Below are 25,891 nucleotides of genomic sequence, written 5' to 3' on the forward strand. Positions count from 1 at the left end.
TTGGGCAGGGACTAACGTGTGCAAATAGGAGAATATCTGGAGAGTCCTGTACTGTTCGGATATGGGGGAAGCATGGGTTTCAGTAAACTGAGCGTATGTGATCAAGCGTCCCTCTTTAAGGAAATCCTGTGCTCTGGTTAAGCGTTTAGAGTGCCACCAGTGAAAGTTAGATTGTTGGAGACCTGAGGGGAAGTCTGGGTTCCCAATATCAGAGGTCATCGGGGAATATCTAGATTGTAAACCATTCCTAAATCTAAATGAGCGCCATAATAGTAAAGACTGATAGGAGAGAAGGGAGAGATTCTTAAAAGTAGTCGGCACGGGAGAGGCCATCCACATCAGTGCGCCGTTTTGAGGGAAACCCATATCGGCGCTCTATCTGATGGAAGGTGTGTCAGTAGTAATTGAGCTACTCTAGCTGCCTTGTAATATTTTATCAGGTTGGGGACTGAGAGACCCCCAATTCTCTTATGAAACATCATAATACGTATCGATATCCTGGGGCGTTTATTGTTCCAAATGAATTTAAAAATGTCTTTTTGAAGGGCCTTTAAATCACCTGTCTGTAGAGGAATGGGAAGGGTTCTAAATAGATAAAGTAGTCTGGGGAGGGTAACCATTTTAATCGTATTGATTCTGCCCACCCAGGAAATCGGTAATTTAGTCCATCTAGCCAAATCAGCACTTATGGCCTTAAACAATGGAGGGTAATTATGTTTATATAGGGTATCAAGGGAGGGGGTCAGGGCCATGCCTAGATAGGGAATATGATGTGTTTGAGTATGGAAACCAAAGTTCAATTCCACCAGCTTTTGTAGGGGAGGTGGGATGTTACAATAAAGAGTCTCAGACTTGCATTGGTTCACACGAAGACCTGAGACCGTGGAGAAGGAGTCGAGAGCCACCGTCAGATTTGGCAGGGAAGTTAATGGTTTAGTAAGAGTGAGAATTATATCAGCTGCAAAGAGGCTCAATTTTTGTTCCTCGTTCCCATCCTTGGGACCTGAGATATCGGGATTACGTCTAATTATGTCCGCTAGGGGTTCCATAGTTAGTGCAAATAATGCTGGTGATAGGGGGCATCCCTGCCTAGTGCCTCTCCTAATATGTATAGGATGAAGTTTGGTAGCTGGTAGTTTAAGGTGCGCCTCCGGGTTTTTGTAAATAGCCTTGGCTGCTTGAAGAAAAGGGCCTCTGATACCCACTTTGTCTAGGACTGTAAATAGATATTCCCAGGATAGGCTATCAAAAGCCTTTTCTATATCTAAAGCAAGACGAACCATTTGGGATTTTGAGGTATTAGCTGAATGTATAGTATTAAGGATTTTCCTCACATTGTCAGGATCTTCACGTCCTGGAATAAATCCCACCTGATCTCTATGAACTAGTTGGGACAGGAACCTGTTCAAACGTCTGGCTAAAATGGAGGTAAATATTTTAGTGTCTAGGTTAAGTAGAGAGATCGGCCTGTAGTTACCAGTTATCAAGGGGTCTTTGTTAGGTTTCGGAATAACTGTTATCATTGCGGAGAGGAATTCAGTTGGCATGGGCCGGTCCCTCATCAGCTCCATGTAGAATTTCAAAATATGTGGGATGTGCTGGGTATGCAAGAAAAAGGAGTCCTTTTTCTTGCATACCCAGCACACCTTTCGCGGTTTTCCTCGGAACACCGGTTTTGAGTCCTGGCAGTAGCAGCATTTAATCATTCATTGTCTGTTATCATCTTATCCCAGGTGAGTAGTATCTGTATTTCACACCACATCACATCTGGGTAACCTGCACTATGTGGCGCTGTGTTTTCTGTTTCTTATCTAAAATATGTGGGACTAACTGTTGGGAGAATTTTTTGTAGTATAAAGCAGTGAACCCATCTGGTCCTGGGGCCTTCCCCAATTTTAACTCTTTAATTGTTTCATTTTTACTTCTTCACTCATAATCTCAGTATTCAAGGAATCAACATCAGCCCGGGAGAGTTGAGGGATATTTATATTAGCCAAAAAGTCCTTCACCGCAGTTTCAGGAGGGGAGGATGAATTAGCATACAATGTTTGGTAAAAAGTGGTAAAGGCATCATTGATATGGTCTGGATTAGAGGTGGTCTTTCCTGGGCGTGTTTGAATACGGAGCACCTGGTTTATTCTTTGACAGGCCTTTAGCTGCTGGGCCATCAGTTTATCAGGCTTATTAGCCCATTTATAATATTTTGACTGTGTCCACCTAAGGGCCTTCTCTGTCTTGTGAGTTAACAACATATCAATTTGAAGTTTGGTATCCTTGATAGTACGAATTAGATAGAAGGAAGGACTTCTTTGGTTGGCCAACACTAGTCGGGCGAGTTTGGCTTCCAACGCAGTCTAAGCCTGGGACCGTTCTTTCTTAAATTTAGGAGCTAATGCTATTATCCTACCCCGTATAAATGCCTTATGGGCTTACCACACAGTATGAGAACTAACATCAGGAGTGGTATTATCTTCAAACTGCGGTAATTGACCGAAACACCGGCCTCAGAAGCAAAGGAGCACCTAGACGATTTTGGGGCCTTCTTATTTTTAGATTATATTTTAGACACCATGTAGAGTTTGAAGAGGTCTTGTGGTGCCAAAACAGTTTAAACTCCCCAAAAGTGACCCCATTTTGGAAACTAGACCCCTCAAGGAATTTATCTAGTATAGTTAGCACTTTGACCCCACAGGTATTTTGCTATATTTATAGGAGTTAGTCTGTGAAAATGAAAATCTACTTTTTTTCTGAAATAACATAGACATTGTTAATATTTACAAGGAATAAAGAAGAAAATTCACCCCAACATTTGTAAAGCATCTTCTCCCGATTACGGAAATTCCCCATATGTGGTAATAAACTGCTGTTTGGACCCACGGCAGCGCTCAGAAGGGAGGGAGCGCCATTTGGATTTTGGAGCACAGATTTTGCTGGATTGGTTTTTAGTGCCATGTCGTGATTGCAACCCCCTGGAGGGAACAAAATAGTGGAAACACCCCAAAAGTGACCCCATTTTGGAAACTAGACCCCTCAAGGAATTTTTCTAGGGGTTTAGTAAGCATTTATACCACACAGGTCTTTTGCAGAATTTAGTAGAATTAGGCCGTGAAAATGAATATAAACATTTTTGTCCACTAAAATGTTGAATTTTTAAATTTTCACAAGGGATAAAGGAGAAAAGTGGCCCTAAATTTGTAACGCAATCTCTCCCGAGTACGACAATACCCCACATGTGGTAATAATTAATTTTTTTAATAGAAATTAATTAACCTTTGCAGGACTGATCTTTTTTGCTTTTCCATTTTAGTTTTTCACTCCCCGCCTTCCAAACGCCATAACTTTTTTATTTTTCCATGAATTGAGCGGTGTGAGGGCTTATTTTTGGTAGGACGAGCTGTAGTTTTTATTGGTACCATTTTTTGATAGATGCAAATTTTTGATCACTTTTTATTACATTTTATTTAGAGCTTTAGTGGACAAAAACAGTGATTTTGGCGGTTTAAATTCTTTATTTCTTACGGCGTTCATAATGCGCTATAAATGACAACTTTACTTTATTCTGTGGGTCGGTACGATTACGGCGATACCATATGTATATAGTTTTTTTTATGTTTTGCAGCGTTTGCACAATAAAATCACTTCTTTATAAAAATAATTTATTTTCTGTGTCACCATATTCTGAGAGCCGTAACTTTTTTATTTTTCAGTCAAAAAAGCGGTGTAAGGGCTTGTCAGGTTGTAGTTTTTATTGGTACTATTTTCGGGTACATGCGACTTTTTGATCACTTTTTATTCTATATTTTGCGAGGGGTGGTGACCAAAAAATAGTGATTCTGGCATTGTTTTTAGTTTATTTTTTTGCGGCGTTCACCGTGCGGTAAAAATAAAATTATAGTTTTAGAGATTGGGTCGTTACGAACGCGGTGATACCAAATATGTGTACTGTTTTTTAACGGTTTCATTTTTTTCCTATAATAAGAGACTTATTTTTACACTTTTGTAAAACATTTTTATTAACTTTTTTTTTTTCTTTACTTTTTACACTTTCTTTTTTTACCTGCAGCTCTGATCGCTGCTAGAATACATTACACTACCTTGGTAGTGTAACGTATTCCAACTGTCAGTGTGATGTCACAGTCACTCTGAGGGTATGTGCACACACACTAATTACGTCCGTAATTGACGGACGTATTTCGGCCGCAAGTCCCGGACCGAACACAGTGCAGGGAGCCGGGCTCCTAGCATCATACTTATGTACGACGCTAGGAGTCCCTGTCTCGCTGCAGGACAACTGTCCCGTAGTATAATCATGTTTACAGTACGGGACAGTTGTCCTGCAGCGAGGCAGGGACTCCTAGCATCGTACATAAGTATGATGCTAGGAGCCCGGCTCCCTGCACTGTGTTCGGTCCGGGACTTGCGGCCGAAATACGTCCGTCAATTACGGACGTAATTAGTGTGTGTGCACATACCCTAACAGTTAGTCTACGAGGACCAGCCAGATCCTCATAGGCTTGCATACATGGCAGACCCGGGGGCCGTTGTCTGGCCCCCGGGTGCCATCACAAGCATCAGCAGCCCCCACAATTGCATGGGGGCTGCTGATGTGCTACAAACCCTGTACATGCGGAGATCGCAATCGAGCCCCGCATGTAACAGGTTAATTGCCGACATCAGCGGCAATGAGCCGCTGATCGGCAACTAGTGGAGTGTCAGCTGTCAGGGACAGCTGACCTCCCGATTCTCGGTGCACACTGTCGCTGACACTGTCACAGACACTGTCATCGACAGTGTGCATCGCGAACGGCGGTGACGTCCTGTCACTCTGACAGGAAGTGTAATGGCAGGAAGGAGGTGAAGGGAAAGTGAGCCCTAATCTACCCACCGCCCTGTCCCTGCCTACTTGCAACGACCCGCCCTAGGCGACGGGGTACAACTGGGCGGCGGTCCCTACGCTGTCTAAGTGCACGGGAGAACAAACAGGGAACACGCAAGGGAAGGGGCAGTAGCCCACGGAACGCCGCGAGGAAACGGAGCGGTGAACGAATAGTCAGGACCAGGATGAAGTGGAGTATACCAACGTGAGCACGGAGAAGGAAGCAAGCCAGGGGCAAAGCGAAGCAGGTAAAGCGGAACTGCAGCAAGGCAGAAGCACGGCAGAAGCAGGCTGGAGCAAGCAGCAGTGGGGCCAGGAATCCAGAAGAATTACAAGCACTGAGGAAGAGAACACGACAGGTAATAAAGGACAGGGGGCGGAGCTAACTCCGACTGACCAGGCCGCGATAGGCTCTCCCACTCCTGAGCCTGCCACCCTGGTTGGTGGGAGACGGTGTCAGTCTAACAGGTCTGGCCACAGGTGTGGATTGATTAATCCCAGGAGTATACCTAGACGTAGTACCTGGCAGATCCCTAACAGTACTCCCCCTTTTATGAGGGGCCACCGGACCCTTACTAAGAGGACCCGGTTTAGTAGGGAAGAGAAGGTGGAACCTCCTGATCAATACCCCAGCGTGAACATCACGGGCAGGTACCCAAGTCCTCTCCTCCGGCCCGTATCCTCTCCAATGGACCAGGTACTGGAGGGAGCCCTGGACCATCCTACTGTCCATAATCTTGGCCACCTCGAATTCCACCCCCTCAGGGGTGAGAACGGGAACAGGAGGTTTCCTCGAGGGGGACCAGGACGGGGAGCAGCGTTTGAGGAGGGAGGCATGGAAGACGTCATGTATGCGAAAGGATGGGGGCAGCTCCAGACGGAAGGATACAGGGTTGAGGACTTCAATGATCTTATAAGGTCCAATAAATCGGGGAGCAAACTTCCTGGACGGGACCTTAAGGCGCAAGTTCCTGGACGACAACCAGACCAAATCCCCGACGACAAACCGGGGGTTAGCAGAACGTATACTATCAGCCTGAATCTTTTGTGCGCTCTGGGACGCCTCTAGGTTCTTCTGAACCTGGGCCCAGACTGTGCACAGTTCCCGATGAACATCCTCTACCTCAGGATTATTGGAACAACCAGGGGAAACGGAGGAGAACCTTGGGTTAAACCCGAAATTACAGAAAAACGGGGAGACCCCTGACGAGTTACTGACCCGGTTATTCAGGGAAAATTCAGCAAGGGGAAGGAATGAGACCCAATCGAATTGACAGTCAGAGATGAAACACCTTAAATATTGTTCCAGGGATTGATTAGTCCTTTCCGTTTGGCCATTAGTTTCGGGATGGAAGGCGGAGGAGAAGGACAGATCAATCTCCAACTTTTTACAAAAAGCTCTCCAAAATAAGGAAACAAATTGTACCCCTCTGTCAGAAACTATATTGACTGGGGCCCCATGGAGACGCAGGATGTGTTTCACAAACAAAGAAGCTAACGTCTTGGCGTTAGGTAGCTTCTTAAGGGGCACAAAGTGGCACATCTTGCTGAAGCGGTCTACTACCACCCACACCACCGACTTGCCCTGAGATGGGGGCAAATCGGTGATAAAATCCATGGAGATATGGGTCCAAGGTCTCTGGGTTATGGGCAAGGAACGTAGTAGGCCCGCAGGTCGGGACCTAGGGGTTTTGGACCTAGCGCAAACCTCACAAGCGGCGACGTAAGCCCTAACGTCTTTAGGCAACCCAGGCCACCAATAGTTTCTGGTAATGAGGTGTTTGGTGCCCAAGATGCCAGGATGACCAGATAGAGCGGAGTCATGGTTTTCCCTGCGTACCCTTAGCCGGTATTGCAGGGGAACAAACAGTTTGTCCCCAGGGACGTTCCCGGGAGCTGAACCCTGATCAGCCGCAATATCAGAAGCTAAATCAGAATCCGTGGCAGAAACGATTATACCAGGGGGTAAAATACAAGCAGGATCCTTCTCGGAAGGAGGATTGGCCATGAAACTACGTGACAAAGCATCAGCCTTAATATTCGTGGACCCAGCCCTATAGGTAACCAAGAAATTAAATCTGGTAAAGAATAGTGCCCACCGAGCTTGTCTAGGATTAAGCCTCCGGGCTGATTCTAGGAAAACCAGATTCTTGTGATCCGTAAGGACCGTTACCTGGTGTCTGGCCCCCTCCAGGAAGTGCCGCCACTCTTCAAAAGCCCATTTAATGGCTAGAAGTTCGCGGTTGCCAATATCATAGTTACTCTCCGTGGGCGAAAACTTCCTAAAGAAGTAAGCACAGGGGCGGAGATGGGTGAGGGAGCTGGTACCCTGGGACAAGACGGCCCCCACTCCCACCTCGGATGCGTCAACCTCCACAATAAATGGCTCCTCTTGGTTGGGCTGAATCAGCACGGGGGCCGAGATAAAGCACTTCTTGAGGGTCTCAAAGGCCTGGACGGCCTCAAGGGGCCAATGGAGGACATCAGCACCCTTGCAAGTAAGGTCCGTAAGAGGCTTAGTGACGACCGAGAAGTTGGCAATAAATCTCCTGTAATAGTTGGCGAACCCTAAAAAACACTGTAATGCCTTAAGGGAGGCAGGTTGGACCCATTCCGCCACAGCCTGAACCTTGGCAGGGTCCATGCGGAATTCATGAGAAGTGAGGATTTGCCCTAAAAATGGTATCTCCTGTACCCCAAAGACACATTTTTCAGTCTTAGCAAACAGATTATTCTCCCGAAGGACCTGGAGCACCTTCCTGACATGCTCCACGTGGGAGGACCAGTCCTTGGAAAACACCAGTATGTCATCAAGGTACACAACAAGAAAATTACCCAGGTAATCTCTCAGGATTTCATTAATAAAATTCTGGAAGACAGCAGGGGCATTACACAACCCAAAGGGCATGACCAGGTATTCGAAATGACCCTCGGGTGTGTTGAACGCCGTTTTCCACTCATCCCCCTCTTTGATGCGGATAAGGTTATATGCCCCCCGTAGATCGAACTTAGAAAACCATTGGGCTCCCTGAACCTGATTAAAAAGATCCGGAATCAAAGGAAGTGGGTACTGGTTCCTTACGGTGACCTTATTCAGGTTACGATAATCAATGCACGGCCTAAGACCACCATCCTTCTTCCCCACGAAGAAGAAGCCAGCACCTACAGGAGAAGTCGAGGGGCGAATGAAACCCTTGGCCAGGCATTCTTGGATATACACCCTCATAGCTTCACGTTCAGGACATGAAAGATTAAATATCCTACCCTTAGGAAGCTTGGCACCAGGCACCAAATCGATGGCGCAATCGTAATCTCTATGGGGGGGCAACACCTCGGAGGCCTCCTTAGAAAACACATCGGCGAAGTCCTGAACAAACTCAGGAAGCGTGTTTACCTCCTCCCGGGGAGAAATAGAGTTAACAGAAAGACATGACATAAGACATTCATTACCCCATTTGGTAAGCTCCCCAGTATTCCAATCAAACGTGGGATTATGCAACTGCAACCAGGGAAGACCTAATACCAGATCAGAGGATAATCCCTGCATCACCAGTACAGAGCACTGCTCCAAATGCATGGAGCCAACCAGTAGTTCAAAAACAGGAGTATGCTGAGTAAAATAACCATTAGCAAGGGGAGTTGAGTCGATACCTACTACAGGGATAGGATAAGGTAAATCAATAAAAGGCATCTTTAGAGACATAGCAAATTCCACAGACATGATATTAGCAGATGAGCCAGAATCCACGAAAGCACTGCCCGTGGCAGACCGGCCAGCAAACGAGACCTGAAAGGGAAGCAAAATTTTATTGCGTTTCACATTAACGGGAAATACCTGTGCGCCCAAGTGACCTCCCCGATGATCACTTAGGCGCGGAAGTTTTCCGGCTTTTTATTCTTGCGCCTGGGACAGGTGTTCAGTAGATGCTTGTCGTCCCCACAGTAGAAGCAGAGACCATTCATTCTGCGAAACTCCCTACATTGTCGAGGGGACATGGAGGCCCCGAGTTGCATAGGTACCTCCGAGTCCTCCGTGGAGGGGCGAGGGGACGGGACCTCGGGGGGGATCGCAGAAAAGTCAGAGGGGAGCACATTGAAACGTTCAAGCTGACGTTCCCTGAGACGTCGGTCAAGTCGTACTGCTAGGGCCATAACCTGGTCAAGGGAGTCAGAAGAGGGGTAGCTAACCAGCAGATCCTTCAGGGTGTCAGATAATCCTAACCTAAACTGGCACCTTAGGGCCGGATCGTTCCACCGAGAAGCTACGCACCACTTTCTAAAATCAGAACAGTATTCCTCAACCGGTCTCCTACCCTGACGTAAGGTCACCAGCTGACTCTCGGCTAAAGCAGTCCTGTCAGTCTCGTCGTAAATGAGTCCGAGGGCAGAGAAAAATCGATCAACAGAGGAAAGTTCAGGGGCGTCAGGAGCCAAGGAGAAGGCCCACTCTTGGGGCCCTTCCTGGAGTCGGGATATGATGATACCCACCCGCTGGGGTTTTAGGCGGAAATACAGTCTGCAACTCTCCCGGAAGGAGAGAAACGTCTTACGGTCCCCTGAGAACCGGTTAGGTAACTTGAGGTCGGGTTCTAGAGGTGAGGTGAGGGGTACTACTAAGGCAGCGTCACCCTGGTTGACCCTCTGGGCCAGGGCCTGGACCTGTAGGGAGAGGCCCTGCATCTGCTGGGTCAGGGTCTCAAGGGGGTCCATGATAGCGTCAGCGTAGGAGAATGGTAGACTAGGTATGGGCTTGTAATTATGTACACAACCAATATGGAGGACAACCTGAATTCCCCTTAAGTTATATCCATAAGTAATGTCGTATAGACGAGGAAAGAGAGGGGCGTACAATAATGCCTATGACTGTAAATGACAGGTAGCTATGACTCCTGAAATATCTAGAACAAAAACCTAAAAAATGGAGTCAATACACAGCTTTGACTAATAAAAATAATAATCTTTATTTATACAAAACATAAAACATGAAATATTTATCACACATTAAAATCAAGGATGATTGCCACAGTGTGGAAACATTTGGAAGCCAGACAGGTATAGATCACAGTGTATAAATATAGGAGTATTGTACTCCAAAGGATAACAAGGAAGGGGACTGAAGAGTCAATTTCAATTAATATACACAGTCCTAGATCATAGTAGATGGTTGTAAACATAAGGGATAGGGCAGAAATACCTAGCCCATCCACAAACTGGTATAGAGGAAGGTGTATAAGTAACATGTGAGAATCTTACCCATGGTATGTTATCCTGCTGTCTGGCGTCACACCCGACGCGCGTTTCGGCGGAAAAGCCTTTGTCCGGGGGTGGTGCCAGAGAGCCAAGAGGAGGAATTTATGCAAATAGAACACCAATCGCGTGCGTGGCTGGTAAGTAGCCTCATCACTTACAGCTGACCGAAGTAATGAGGCAAGTGACGAGGCGTTCGAAACGCCAATCGCATCTCATACATGACACATCGCAGAGTTCAAGATGAAAAGGTCAGAGGCCTGCGCGTGCGCAGGCGATGATCGGGACAAGACACAGCCCACAGGCATACTGCCTGACCAACTGACACATCAGAACTGAGCGATCACATGACCGAATCAGCCGTGGAAGTCACATGATCTGGCGGATGTCAACAAGGGAACATCGGAGCTACAGAAAAGTGCGTAGATACACTGCTGTGTATCCCAGTTTCAGAATGTAAATGCATGTGATCACATTTGAGAACCATTATATGTCATTGTATACAAATATAAAAATACATATACTATCCCTAATCTTTCCCTATTTTATAATATACAGTGTACATAAAATACATGTGTACATATAGAAACAAAAACAGCAATGAATGAATACACAATATATATGAAAAAAAAAATATATATATATATATATATATATATATATATATATATGTGACAGGCAGATAATGCCTTTGCAGTATATATAAATAAATAATAAATGACATACAAAACACATTTACTATGTACAATAAAATAAATTAATCATTACACTATGTGAGTAAAATATGCATATATACATATAACCATATATAAAAAAATATACACATATACATATCAACACATGCACATAACTTATATCATAAAAACTAAAAATTGTTAATGTTGTAAACATAAATAAAAAGTGCTACATCAACCATATATCCAGAAGTATATGATTAAAAATGAAAGAAGTGTGTGCAAAGTGAATTGTGAATAATAAATTAGTGTGTGTTTGTGAAGATCGTAAAAGAAAATGATAAAAGAGAATTATAGATCCTTCATTATTTATTCTCTATATGTGTGTTTTATTACTAGTGATAAATATTAAAAATATGAATAAATGTGAAAAACTATATATACACATATATACATATGAGTATATACAATCCCAAATGTACAAAAAGAAGTACACACATATATATCAAGGAAAATCCTATTATTGTGTTAGAAACATATACATGTGTGTATAATGCACACATGCATACATAAAACACATAAAACACATAAAAGTGTGCAATGTGCAATATACCCATACGCCCATGCATATGAAACCAACAATATAAAAAGAAAAAATATACGATTGAATTAATAACATGCCTACATGATATATACATACTCACATATATAAACTAAATAAATTATAATACACTAAATATATAATTCAGATAATAAAGAAAAAAAGGGGGGAAGAAACACAAAATATTTATTCATTATATCCATCCGTCTAATGAGAAGGTAATAGTGCAGATGTTCATCTAAAATGCATAAATGGCCTCCAAACAGACTCATGAATCATCAAAAGAATGGTCGACAGGACCTAAAATTCAGAAACAAAGACAAGAAGAAGAAAAAGTTACAACATTAAAATTATCATGTCATTGTTCGACACCTAAAAGCATCACACAAGAGATCCTGACACCAGTTATAGAAAGGCCGCAAAACCCAAATTCTCGTTAAGGCCTGTTGGATGCATGGTTTTCAGTTTCCAAATCCAGCGGGTCTCTAAACGAAGAAGTTTCTTCATCAGAGACCCACCTCTAAGGCCCACCTCCGTATGGTCTATGCCCATGGCACGCAGGCCCTTAGAATCACAACTGTGATGGAGAAAGAAGTGCCTAGGCAAAGTTTTTAATGAATCTACCATTTCGGGCATCGTTCCTCTGGCAGCCTCGATCCCATTCACATGTTCTCGTATCCTTACCTTTAGTTCTCTTGTAGTCAGCCCAATGTATATCAAGGGGCACGGGCACTGGGCATAGTAGATCACCCCTTTCGTGTTGCATGTAATGGGCCACGTGATTCTGTACTTCGTCTCGTTGCTTGAATCCCAGAACTCCTCACTCATAGTGATGTTTGGGCAGGCAATACAACGTCCGCATGGGCGACAGCCCCAACGTGGTTTACCTGCACCAAAGATAGGTTTTATTGTAGGAGGGCCATAATGACTGTGAACCAGTGTGTCTCGAAGGTTCATCGCTCGCCTAGAGGCCACCGAAGGTCTCAGGGGCAACAATTCCGATAGGACTGGGTCTGTCCTCAGTAGGGGCCAGTATTTAGACAAACATTGCACCATTTCCCCCCACCTGTCATGGTAAGTTGTCACATACCTAATTTGTGAGGGTAGTGATCGCTTGGCTACAGGCTGCAATAGTTTAGAACGAGTTGTTTTACAAGCTCTATTATATGCCTTCCGTATATTCTTTGTGTTGTATCCTCTATCCAGAAAACGCTGTCTCAGAATAGCTGCCTGTTTTTCAAAGTCCTCTTCGGTGGAACAAAGCCTCTTCATTCGAAGGAATTGTCCTGTTGGAATAGCCCGTATCATATGCCTAGGGTGAGACGAGGATGCATGCAAATATGAATTAACAGCGGTTTCTTTTCTATGGACATCCGTCTGTATGTACCCATCATTGTCACGTTTGATGAGTACATCCAGAAAATCTATTGCCTGATCTTCTACTCTCCATGTCAACTTGATGTTAACCTCATTACAATTCAATTCAGCCACAAAAGAGTAAAATTCCTCCCTTGTGCCATGCCATATCAAGAAAATGTCGTCGATGAACCTGGTCCAAAGTACGACCTTGCTCACCGACGACATCCGGTCAGACAAAAAGAGATCCCTCTCCCACAGCCCCAGGAATAAGTTGGCATATGATGGTGCACATGCTGCCCCCATTGCAGTGCCCTGGAGCTGTAGGTAGAAGGAACCTCCAAAGGTGAAAAAGTTGTGAGTCAACACAAACTCCAAGATAGTTAGTATGAATTGAATCTTGGCAGGGTCTGTGTCAGTCATTCTCAAGAAGTATGCCGCTGCACACAAACCATCCTGGTGTCTGATGTTAGTATATAACGACTCGACATCACAGGTGGCTAATAGCATCCCAGGGTCAAGATGAATACCCTCTAATTTTTGAATAAGATCCGCAGAGTCCCTCAGATAGGACGGGAGGGTCTCAACTGATGGTTTTAGCATAGCATCTATGTACTTACTAAGATTATCACATAAATTTCCCCTTCCCGAAATAATGGGGCGTCCAGGTGGTACTTTAGGGTTCTTGTGAATCTTAGGTAGCAAGTACAGGCTTGCTATTGTAGGTTCTTGTATGGTCAAACATTCCTTCAATTCAGCGGAGATGATACCATCATCTGAGGCTTCCCTTAGAATATCCATTAAAGCTGCACTGAAAGAAGAGAGAGGGTTGAATGTCAGCTTTTTGTAGCAGGTAGAATTTTTCAAGTGCCGATATGCCTCTTTCTCGTACATGTTTCTTGGCCAGACCACTACATTACCCCCTTTGTCTGCCGGTTTGTATATGATATCCGGTAAATTCCTCAATTTTTTGAGACTCTTGCGTTCAACTATAGAGAGGTTGTCATGTCTGATGGATACAGGAATTTTTTCCAAATCCTGTGTCACCAATTTAACGAATAGCTCGATAGGAGGGCATGTAGCAAATTGTGGAAATCTGGTAGAACGTTTATGTATAGAGATCGGAATCCTACCTGCTGTTAATTCTTCTTGTTCGTTCAGCAGTTGTTCCAAACATCGCAATGTCTCAATTTCTTCCGGTGTCTCAAAATTGTAGCTGTCATCTCTCCTATGGTACCATCTCTTGAACATGAGACTCCTGGCAAATAGATGGAGGTCCTTTATTGCTGTAAAAGTGTCGAATTGTGAGGCAGGCACAAATGTCATCCCCCTAGACAGGACCCCTATATCAATACTTGATAGAGCATGTTCTGATAGGTTAATTACCTTAAGCCTTGGGTTGTCCATTAGGTTTTCTGATGGGTCCACCCTTCTTTGCCTGTTATAAGCTCCAGAACCGCGTGGTTCCATATGGCGTCCAGTTTGTTTGCGTCTTTGACGACCTCTGTAACCATTCCCATTAAATCGTCTGGGGTCCATGGTGCTCCGTGTTCTCATCCCCTGTGATGTGTCACTGGATTCTGATGTAGAATTACCCGACGACATGGACGACGTTCTAAATATAATTTTATTCTTGGATTTCGGGTTGCGCCATCTATATACACGGTTCAGAGATGCATCATTCTGATCACGCATAAATTTGCTTTTCTTGACATCCTGTATTTCTTTTTCCCATTTATCCATGTCTAGCTCCAGGGACTGAAAAAAGATTCCAAAATCTTCATTACTCATTTTGTCTTTGAGTTGAGTTTGTATTAATTGGATATCAACATCTATGGTTTCAAGCCCTTTCCTATCTAGACCGACCAAGAGTTCCATAAAAGTTTTGGATGCTATATTGCAAGCATCCTCCCACCGTGACATAAACATGTCATCGTCCACTGGGAAAGAAGGGAAAACTTGGATACGAAGGCCTCTGGGAAGGAGGCCCCGTTGTAAATATTTTTCCAGAAAGGCCTTATTCCACCAAGTTTTAACCCGTTTGTGGAAAAGGGTTCTAAAGGTGTTTTTAAGGGCAGCAACATTCTCCCTGGTGTCAGGATCTACCCCTGTGGCATCATCCTTAAAAACCAAATCGAGTTTGGTCAGCCAGGTCTTTTCCCTGGCTGTAAAGTCCATGTCGGTGCACCTCCTGGAATCTGAAAAAACAACAGATAATAAATGTACACAACCAATATGGAGGACAACCTGAATTCCCCTTAAGTTATATCCATAAGTAATGTCGTATAGACGAGGAAAGAGAGGGGCGTACAATAATGCCTATGACTGTAAATGACAGGTAGCTATGACTCCTAGGTATGGGCTTGTAATTATGTAATGGCAGGAAGGAGGTGAAGGGAAAGTGAGCCCTAATCTACCCACCGCCCTGTCCCTGCCTACTTGCAACGACCCGCCCTAGGCGACGGGGTACAACTGGGCGGCGGTCCCTACGCTGTCTAAGTGCACGGGAGAACAAACAGGGAACACGCAAGGGAAGGGGCAGTAGCCCACGGAACGCCGCGAGGAAACGGAGCGGTGAACGAATAGTCAGGACCAGGATGAAGTGGAGTATACCAACGTGAGCACGGAGAAGGAAGCAAGCCAGGGGCAAAGCGAAGCAGGTAAAGCGGAACTGCAGCAAGACAGAAGCACGGCAGAAGCAGGCTGGAGCAAGCAGCAGTGGGGCCAGGAATCCAGAAGAATTACAAGCACTGAGGAAGAGAACACGACAGGTAATAAAGGACAGGGGGCGGAGCTAACTCCGACTGACCAGGCCGCGATAGGCTCTCCCACTCCTGAGCCTGCCACCCTGGTTGGTGGGAGACGGTGTCAGTCTAACAGGTCTGGCCACAGGTGTGGATTGATTAATCCCAGGAGTATACCTAGACGTAGTACCTGGCAGATCCCTAACAGGAAGTCTATCAGGAGGCTGATTCTGATAGGCTTCCGTACATGGCAGACACCGAGGCTTTTATTTGGCCTCCGATCGCCATGCTAGCCATCTGCAAACCTCACGATTTCATCGTGAGGTCTGCCGATGAGCTAGAAACCCCTGAATGCGGTGATTGCAATCGATCACCGCTATCAAGGGGTTAATTGCCGAAATCAGCGGAAATAAGCCGCTGATCGGCATACAGTGGAGTGTCAGTTGTCAGGGACAGCTGGCCTCCCGGTTCCCAGTGCACACTGTCACCGACAGTATACACCGGGAACCACGCAGTAACTGTACGTCCCTGTGCCTTAAGACACTGACCACATGGACGTACAGTTGCGTCCTGGTGCGCCCAGGGGTTAATATATGAAAGGAATGCTTTTCTCCTCTTCTGCGGGGAGTTAAATCCCCTAACATTGTGACTTAGTATTCTACACATGATAGGAGTATAGAAGAGGCTTCCGCCAGGCAATTATACAGATAAGAGAGATATTAGGCATACAGCAAGGTGTGGAGAAGTGACATGTGCGTTCCACATAGATGCTTATAAATGTTAGCTCAATCTTCCTAAACAAACAACAAAAAACAAGTGGTGCACAACTCTGCCACATAGAGTCTCATATAACAGGCTAACATGATGGCCGACAACACTAAGCCTGAGGATAAAACAGAGCCTTAGATACCTCCGGATCATGGAGTAGTATATATAGCTTGGGTAAGGCTTAATACATAGAAAACAGAGACTCTTATAATATATTATACTCATCGGAGTGCCACGGAAGATAGTATGATCCGCAGAGGATGTGTCTTCAGTTCACCCGCGGTTCGTGCTGTTTAGTAGGAGTGTTCGAGGTTCGCGGTCCAGTCGTCCAAATCCTGGCCGGACGTTGAGGTCTAGGTGGGAGGGCCGAGGAGGGGACCGCCGAAATTCCAGCGCAACGCAGAGCATCTCGTCCCTCTGCTGGCGATTTAACCACATAGGTTCTGTTGTTCACCTGAAAGTTAAGTGAGAATGGAAAGCCCCATCGGTAACGGACACAAGCTGTTTGCTTGAGTAATTTCCCTCATGTACCTCCTACGTTGGAGTGTGGAGGGTGCCAGGTCTGCATATAAATGAACAGAGGGTGGCATTCCCGGTAAAGGTGATCGGTTCCGTGCTGCCATAAGATCTTTATCTCTACCCTCTGGATAATGAAATTTCAATATTACATCACGTGGTAAATCTTGGTTCCTCGGTCGTGTCTTGGCTCTATGGATTCTATCCATTCTGAATAGAGCAATGTCATCTTGAACCACAAGGGTACGGAAAAGCGTGGTAAGAGTGGGTTCTAGGTCTGTAATGGCCTCCGGGAGCCCCCTGACCCTCAGGTTCCCTCTCCGAGACCTGTTCTCCAGATCCTCTCATTTAAGTTCCAGTGCCTCCAACTGAGCAGCATGGGAATCTATATACCTTCGATCTGAATCCAGTGCGTCCGCCATGTCATCTGCTCTGGTCTCCATGTCAGACACCCTCTGACCCACTTAATGGATTTGGCGGGAAAATTCGGCAACCGCTTGTACTAGCTCCGTTCGGAACAGAGATGCTATGTTCCTGAACAGATAATCAGTGTCAGTGCGGATTGGTACCTCTGGAGGTGAGTGCGGCGGGGATGCAGCCGCCGGCGAAGAGCTCTCACTGACCTGAGTAGCGGCCGGGTCGGCCATAATGGATTGACTCGTGGTGCGGAAGATCTCCGGGATTGTCTGAGAAGGGGCCGGTTTCGCCGGTCCCCTTAGCTTGGTTTTGTTGGTCCGGGTCATACTGAGCCTTACGAAACTCTTTGGCTGCTGAGGAGCTGTTAGAAACAGCGCTAAAACGGCTTATATTGTGCTGCCGGAGCGGAGCTCACATCAGGTGCATCCTGTCTCTTGAGCTTCGCGCATGCGCCACATGAATGTGAATATTTATGTACTGTATATGCCCAGTACAACTTGGAAGGTTTTAGGATTCAAATATTTGGTTTTGGCAAAGTATTAGGCTGGGTTCACACGACCTATTTTCAGACGTAAACGAGGCGTATTATGCCCCGTTTTACGTCTGAAAATAGGGCTACAATACGTCGGCAAACATGCCCATTCATTTGAATGTGTTTGCCGACGTACTGTGCAGACAACCTGTCATTTACGCGTAGTCGTTTGACAGCTGTCAAACGACGCGTAAAAATACAGCCTCGTCAAAAGAAGTGCAGGACACTTCTTTCAGACGTAATTTGAGCCGTTCTTCATTGAACTCAATGAAGAACAGCTCAAAATTTACGGCTGTCAGAGAAGCCTCACAAAATGCGAGGAGGAGCATTTACGTCTGAAACGAGGCAGCTGTTTTCTCCTGAAAACAGTCTGTCATTTCAGACGTAAAAGCCTGCTACCGTGTGCACATACCCTAAGAGTCAACAAGCTTGCAATCCATAAGGGATTAATAACACAGGCTTCAAAAATAATTTCTCGGCAGAAGAGATTAATTTATTTCCTAAATTGAATGCCATTCCTTTTTTTTATTTAAATAGGTCATTTCATTTTAAGCCTTAAAACATTTGTTGGTGGCATTATCTCCTGTGTAAAGACTAAAAATCATAAGTTTGCATGGAGACTCCATGTACTGTATACATTCTCTTGTCTGGACAGGCAGCTGACTCAATGTCACAGACAGCATAGCAGCTACCTGGTATTGATCATAACTAATAAGTGCTTAACCAGACACAGGACTTATTTTTTGGGAAATGTTTTTTAGTTATGCTCAGTCCCAGACAGACACTTCCCTGCATGATTCCTCTCAAAGGATATTGCTCACTCCAGGTTGAGAAAAATTCCATAGAAAGCAAATCCTTCTGGCTACTCAATACTGTGGTGTTCAGGCTATATAGAATGAACAGTTCAATATAAGCAAAATAGAACCCCAATCTACCTTACAATAAATTTCACATGTTATATTCTACTTGCAGATCACAGATACAAATAAGTCCTTACCCACTCTTGGAGGACAATTTAAACAGTCACTGGAGCAGCTGATGAAAATTTTGGCCAATTGTCAACCTTATTTTGTTCGCTGCATCAAACCGAATGAGTTCAAGAAGCCTTTGGTAGGTGTAATCTAACATATTGCCAAATCAAATAGCCAACATAGGATATGTATGTGTTGTAAAATTGAAATTTAAGTTTATGTACCACGGGGTTCTGGTTAGGGTCCTGTATGGATATACTTAGATAAATAAACACATTGTCCCACATTTACGAAGACTGGTGTATGTTATTGAGTCTAAGGCTACATTGACAGGAACGTGGCCAACCTCAGGCGGGAAAAACTGCAGTTTTTCACGTTCGAGGTGCACTAGTGCTGCACTCGTGCGGGGCACGTTATCATGCATCCACCATAGACTAGAGTCTATGGAGGGATGCATGAAGCGCAAAAAAATAGGACATGTCCCATTTTTTCACGGACTCTTCACATGCTCCGTTGAAACAACGGCCGTGTGAACGGCCCCATTGAAATACATGAGTCCGTGTGACGGCCGTTGTTTTAACAGCCGTCACACGGACATGATACACACGTGTCTGAATGAGCCCTAAGTAAAGAAGTGAGTTGGAATGATTTGCGACAAATTTATTAAAAGGCACACGCCTCTTAAGTAATTTAGCACTTTTATAATTGTCTTAGGCCTCATGCACGCGGCCGTGCCCGTAATTACGGCCTGCAATTGCGGGCACGGCCGGCCGCCGACACCCGCGGGCCTCATTTTCGGGCCGTGCTCCCATCCAAAGTATGGGAGCGCGGCCTGTAAAAATCAAAATGTAGGACATGCTCCATAATTCCCGGCACAGTTCTATGGCACGGACACCTATCCGTAGCGATACGGAAAGGTGTCCGTTGCCAAAAGAACCGGAAGAGTCCGTAATTACGTATTACGCTCCACAATTACGAAGATTTTTTACGGTCGTGTGCATGGGGCCTTAAAGTCAGAAAATCAAATCTACACCTGTATTGATTTACGTCTTCTTGGAGACCATGCCCATTTTCTCGTCACTTTTCAATTTTTGATCAGGGCCGTGAAAAGTCAACATTTTTAATGTCAAATTGCTGCAAATCATGAATTGCCGTTTTTCTTGTTGGTGTCTTTACTCCAAAAACTGGCATAAACTGCATTGTAAATGTGGGCAATTGTGTCCTAGCAGTGGCATTCTCTGAGATCTCAGCTCAGGATCCTAATTTCAAGCACATGCATATGTATATTTTACAAATTTTAAAGTTGTTATTTTTGCATGCATGCTAATTCAAAAATTGAAATGTTGCAAAATTAAAGGGGTTTTCCCATGAGGGACATTCATGACATATCCACAGGATATGTCATAAATGTCAGATAGATGCGGGTCCCACCTCTGGGACCCGCACCAATCTCTAGAACGGAGTCTAGCTTTTTGTGCTTGCGCTGACTCCCGGCCACTTCCTGATTAGGGCATGCCCCCACGTGGCGGATTTCCTCCGCAACTGTCCGCATCAATGCCGCACCTAATCCGGGTTGCGGATTACGGCTGCGGATCTGCCCAAAATGTGCAGTAAATTGATGCGGACTAGCTGCTGCGGACTGCGGAAAAAGTGCTTCCCTTCTCTCTATCAGTGCAGGATAGAGAGAAGGGACAGCACTTTCCCTAGTGAAAGTAAACGAATTTCATACTTACCGGCCGTTGTCTTGGTGACGCGTCCCTCTTTCGGCATACAGCCCTACCTCCCTGGATGACGCGGCAGTCCATGTGACCGCTGCAGCCTGTGATTGGCTGCAGCCGTCACTTAGACTGAAACGTCATCCTGGGAAGCTGGACTGGAGACAGAAGCAGGGAGTTCTCGGTAAGTATGAACTTCTATTTTTTTACAGGTTGCTGTATATTGGGATCGGTAGTCACTGTCCAGGGTGCAGAAACAGTTACTGCCGATCGCTTAACTCTTTCAGCACCCTGGACAGTGACTATTTACTGACGTCTCCTAGCAACGCTCCCGTAATTCCGGGAGCCCCATTGACTTCCTCAGTCTGGCTGTAGACCTAGCAATACATAGGTCGAGCCAGAATGAAGAAATGTAATGTTAAAAAAGCAAGACGCATCCGCAGCACACATAACATGTGCATGACAGCTGCGGACTTCATTGCAGAATTTAGAATCTCCATTGAAGTCAATGGAGAAATTCCGCCATGAGTCTGCAACCAGTCCGCCACTGCTCCGCAACAGACAGAGCATGCTGCGGACACCAAATTCCGCTCCGCAGCCTATGCTCCGCAGCGGAATTTTACGCATCGTCTAAACGAACACTTCTAAATTTAAGTGGAAGTCAATGGAGAAACGGCTCCGCTGCGGATTAACGCTGCGGAGTGTCCGCAGCGGAATTCAAGTGAAATTCCGCCACGTGTGAACCCAGCCTTACACGCCTGTTCTGCTGCTCCACGCCTGATGTCTACCTGCCGCCTGGTCCCAGCCGAGCCTACCTTGCTGCTGTCTACATTGCCTCAGGTCCCCTTTTCTGGACTATAGACTTTGTACCATACCTGTTTGGCCAGCTGCCATCCCGCTACGTGGTACGGCCCAGTGGGTCCACAACCCGCCTCGTGACAGTACACTCAGGCCATGGACCCCGCTGGTAAATTTAAGGACATGTCACTCTTCCAAGCCATGCAGGCGGACCCGCAGGATCTCCGAACAAGACAGGATCAACTTCTTGTGGCGGTGGACTCCATGGCGCAGCAGCTAGGGGCGCTAGCTGCTTCCATTTCCTCTATACAAGCTCCCCCGATCGACCCCCCTGCTACTTCTCTTGGCGGCTCCAGTTCGGATTCCCGGTTCTCGCTGCCATTACCTTCTCGATTCCATGGAGACGCAAGTACGTGCAGGGGATTTCTGAACCAATGCTATATCCATTTTTCCCTGCACGCCCGAGCATTTCCGTCGGACGGAACAAAGATCACCTTCATCGTGTTTCTACTTGCTGGCAAGGCCCCGGCATGGGCGAACCCAATCTGGGAACGACAAGAACCCGAGACTCGAGACTTCCAGGGGTTCGTACGGTTGTTCCGTACTGTGTTTGAGGAGCCAGGACGTGTTTCATTGGAAGCCACGGCTATCTTCAACCTTCGCCAAGAGGACACCTCCATGGGCGAATACACCATCCAGTTCCGGACCCTGGCGGGAGAGCTGTCCTGTAACAATGAGGCCTTGTTGGCATCCTTCTGGCATGGCCTGTCGCCCAGGATCAAAGATGAACTTGCTGCCCGAGACCTACCACCTGCCTTGGATGACCTGATTCTGTTGGCTACTCGGGTAGATATAAGGCTCAGGAGAGGTCTCATGAGATGCAACAGGAGAGACGGCTTCCTAGATTGGTACCCAACTTTCAACAACCCCTCATCTACTGCTACGCCCGGGGTGCCGATGCATGTGGATCGCCTAAAATTCTCTATACAAGAGAAACAGCGCAGGCGTAGCTCTGGTCTCTGTCTGTATTGCGGCCTCGCTGGCCATGTTGTGCGTCTGTGTCTACAGAAACCAAAAAACCCCAACGCCTCGGTTTGGTTGGAGAGACAACACTGGGCGCTACTGCTTTTAATCGTGAACTCTCTTCCAAACTGTTTATTGCCGTGACCATCGTCTCTGGCAAGAGGCTCCATTTGGTTTCTGCCTACCTGGACTCTGGCTCTGCAGCGAATTTCATCCGTCAAGACCCTGTGGATCTTCTACAGTTGCCTACTGTCCGCCTGGAAAGGCCGTTAATCGTTGCCTCGGTAGATGGACTGCCTTTGCCTGACCCAGTTTTTTCCGTGACCAAGCCATCAAGACTTCAAGTGGGAGCTCTTCACACTGAGCTCATCTCCCTGTTTGTTCTGCCCAAGGCCGTCAACCCTGTGCTGCTGGGTTTGCCTTGGCTCCGTTTGCACGCCCCAGTCCTGGATTGGAACTCTGGAGAGGTTCTCCAGTGGGGTCCCAAGAGTCTCGACCGCTGTCTGGGTCATATCCATCCACCGCAGCCTTCTCTGCATCAGTCATTGGCAGGGTTGCCTCCGTATTTCTCTCAGTTCGCTGATGCCTTCGACAAGAAGGAAGCAAAGACCTTGCCGCCTTGCCGCCTCATCATGCCTATGATTGTCCGATTGAGAAAAAGGAGGAAACCTCCAGCTCACCAATCCTGCGTCTCAAACCTTACATGAATTTGAGGCTCAGAGGTTATTACTTAAAATATACTCACATCATTGGCATCTTTCCTCTAATTATATGTAAGTAGAATTTCACTCTATACATTTTACTTACCTGGATCCTGTTCAGCACCGAAAGGGTTATATCTCGCTCCACGATTTTTGCTGGTTACAGGTGTTTTCAGTATTATCCCGCCCCAATCACTGACGGGGGATGTAGACGAGATAGGCACACATGGCTATTGTATTTTTGCCATGAATAAGAACACTGTTGGTGTTCAAAAAGCGTAGGCTCGGGCATCTGCCCGCATCACAACCACCTTGACACTGCGTCTCCTTTCAATTTTAAAGTCATTTTAGTATCAATAAAAGTGGGAACGGAGTATCCCTTTTATCCTAACACAGCGCTGGATCATTTCCCTTCTTTCTCCTACATTGTCCGATTGACTTGGTTCCTGAATTATCCCCTCCTCGCGGTAGAGTATACCCTCTCTCCCTGCCAGAGACTCAGTCTATGTCGACCTATATTAAGGAGAATCTGGAGAGGGGCTTCATTCATAAATCTTCATCCCCGGCCGGAGCCGGGTTCTTCTTTGTCAAGAAGAAGGATGGATCCCTCCGTCCCTGCATTGACTACCGAGGCCTCAATCGGATCACGGTGAAGAACAGATACCCTTTGCCTTTAATTTCGGAAACTGTTCGATCGCATACGGGGGGCAATTTTTTTTTTTAAGCTGGACTTACAGGGGGGGGAGCTACAACCTGATTCGGATTCGTCACGGGGACGAGTGGAAGACCTCATTTAATACTCGTGATGGGCACTATGAATACCTAGTGATGCCCTTCGACATATATAACGCCCCCGCGGTGTTCCAGGAGTTTGTGAATGACATTTTCCGTGACCTCCTCTATGTTTGTGTAGTAGTCTACCTTGATGACATATTGATTTTTTCCCCAGATCCAGTAACTCATCAGAGTCATGTCCGCCAGGTGTTGCTTCGTTTGAGGGAGAATCATCTTTACGCCAAGCTGGAGAAGTGCATGTTTGAAAAAAAAAATCCCTTCCCTTCCTGGGCTACATAATCTCCGATCAGGGTTTCAAAATGGACCCTGAGAAGGTAAAGTCTGTCCTGGAATGGCCACCCCCCCCCCCCTCAGGGCTTAAGGGCCATACAACGCTTCCTGGGATTCGCCAACTTCTACCGGCTGTTCATCCCCAACTTCTCGTTATTGACAGCCCCCATCTCTTAACTCACAAAGAAGAGTATGAATGCCAAAATTTGGACTCCGGAGGCTGAAGCCGCATTTGAGACCTTGAAAAAGCCTTCACATCAGCCTCTATTCTTCATCCTGATGTGTCCCTACAGTTTTCTTTAGAGGTGGACGCTTCGTCTGTTTGTGCTGGCGTACTGTTGTTCCAGAGAGGTTCTCAAGGCAAGACTGTGGTATGTGGCTACTATTCCAAACTGTTTTTTTCCGCAGAGCGCAACTACTCGATTGGGGATCGGGAGTTACTGGCCATTAAGCTGGCTTTGCAGGAGTGGAGACACCTACTGGAAGGCGCAGTCCACCCTATACTGGTCTTCACGGATCACAAAACTCTGACCTATTTAAAGACGGCTCAACGGTTGAATCCTCGTCAAGCCGGGTGGTCGTTATTCTTTGCTCGATTCCGGTTCGAACTCCACTACCGACCTGCAGACAAGAATGTGAGGGCCGATGCCTTTTGAATGACCTAGACAGGTCATTCAAAATAGAGGACACTGTGGAGTCTCCACAGAATATTATTGATCCTTCCTGCATCTTCTCCGTGAACCCTCTGCAGGTTAGAGACATTCCTCCAGGAAGAACTTTTGTACGTCTGGCTGACAGAGGAAGAATCCTTCGCTGGAGTCACAGCTCCAAGCTGGCAGGTCACACGGGGACTCGTAAGACCCAAGACCTAATCGCCCATCAGTTCTGGTGGCCCACGCTGCCCAAAGACGTCAGGGACTTCGTCTCCTCATGCACGGTATGCGCAGCTAATAAAATTGCCCACTCCAGACCAGCTGGCCTGCTCCAACCACTGCCTGTGCCTGATGCCCGCTGGCAGTATGTTGCAATGGACTTTGTCACGGATCTTCCTCTCTCTGCGGGTTGCAGTGTGATCTGGGTTGTGGTGGATCTATTCTCTAAAATGGCTCACTTTGTTCCCCTGACTGGCCTGCCTTCTGCTGCTCGACAGGCTGACCTCTTCATACAACACATCTTCCGTCTGCACGGCTTGCCCCTGCATATTGTTTCGGATCGAGGGGTACAGTTCACTTCGAAGTTTTGGAGAGCACTCTGCGGTCTCCTTGGTTTAAAGTTGGACTTCTCTTCGGCCTATCATCCCCAGTCCAATGGGCAAGTCGGGAGGATTAAAAAAATTATGGAGAACTATCTGCGGCACTTCGTTTCCAGACGACATGATGACTGGGTGCAGCTGCTCCCGTGGGCAGAATTCTCCTATAATAACCATACTAGTGAGTCCACCACCTCCAGCCCGTTCTTCATAGTCTATGGCCAACATCCTCGAATACCTCTTCCTGTCTCTACTATGTCCCACGTGCCTGCAGCTGACTCGACCTTTAGGGACTATCTGCAAATATGGCAACAGACCCAATCTTCTATTCTGCTGGCGGTGGATCGCATGAAGAGAAAAAGCAGATACTAGAAGACGGGATCCTCCTCAGTTTCTTACAGGTACGAGAGTCTGGTTGTCCTCAAAGAATATCCGGCTGAGGGTGCCATCCTGTAAATTTGCTCCCAGGTTCCTCGGATCATTCGAGATCCTGCAACAGAGTAACCCTGTCGCCTACAAGCTTCGGCTGCCTCCAACCATCAGGATTCCCAACTCCTTCCATGTCTCCCTCCTGAAACCGGTGATTCTGAACCGCTATTCCAAGACTCTCAGCCCTGCGGTTGCCTCCAGCGGCCCTT

The 25,891-nt window shown here is 46.3% G+C and overlaps 1 protein-coding gene across 1 annotated transcript in view; it reads left to right on the forward strand.

Moving 5' to 3' along the window:
- MYO7B (myosin VIIB) overlaps positions 1–25,891 on the forward strand; it is a 166,389-nt gene that overhangs the window by 74,100 nt on the left and 66,398 nt on the right. Inside the window, exon 15 of the mRNA XM_075863636.1 lies at positions 18,704–18,841. Coding sequence (XP_075719751.1) covers positions 18,704–18,841 — 138 coding nt within the window. The remainder of the gene's footprint in view (positions 1–18,703; positions 18,842–25,891) is intronic.

This window comes from Rhinoderma darwinii, chromosome 4, assembly GCF_050947455.1.
Source record: "Rhinoderma darwinii isolate aRhiDar2 chromosome 4, aRhiDar2.hap1, whole genome shotgun sequence".
Taxonomy (NCBI): Eukaryota; Metazoa; Chordata; class Amphibia; order Anura; family Rhinodermatidae; genus Rhinoderma; species Rhinoderma darwinii.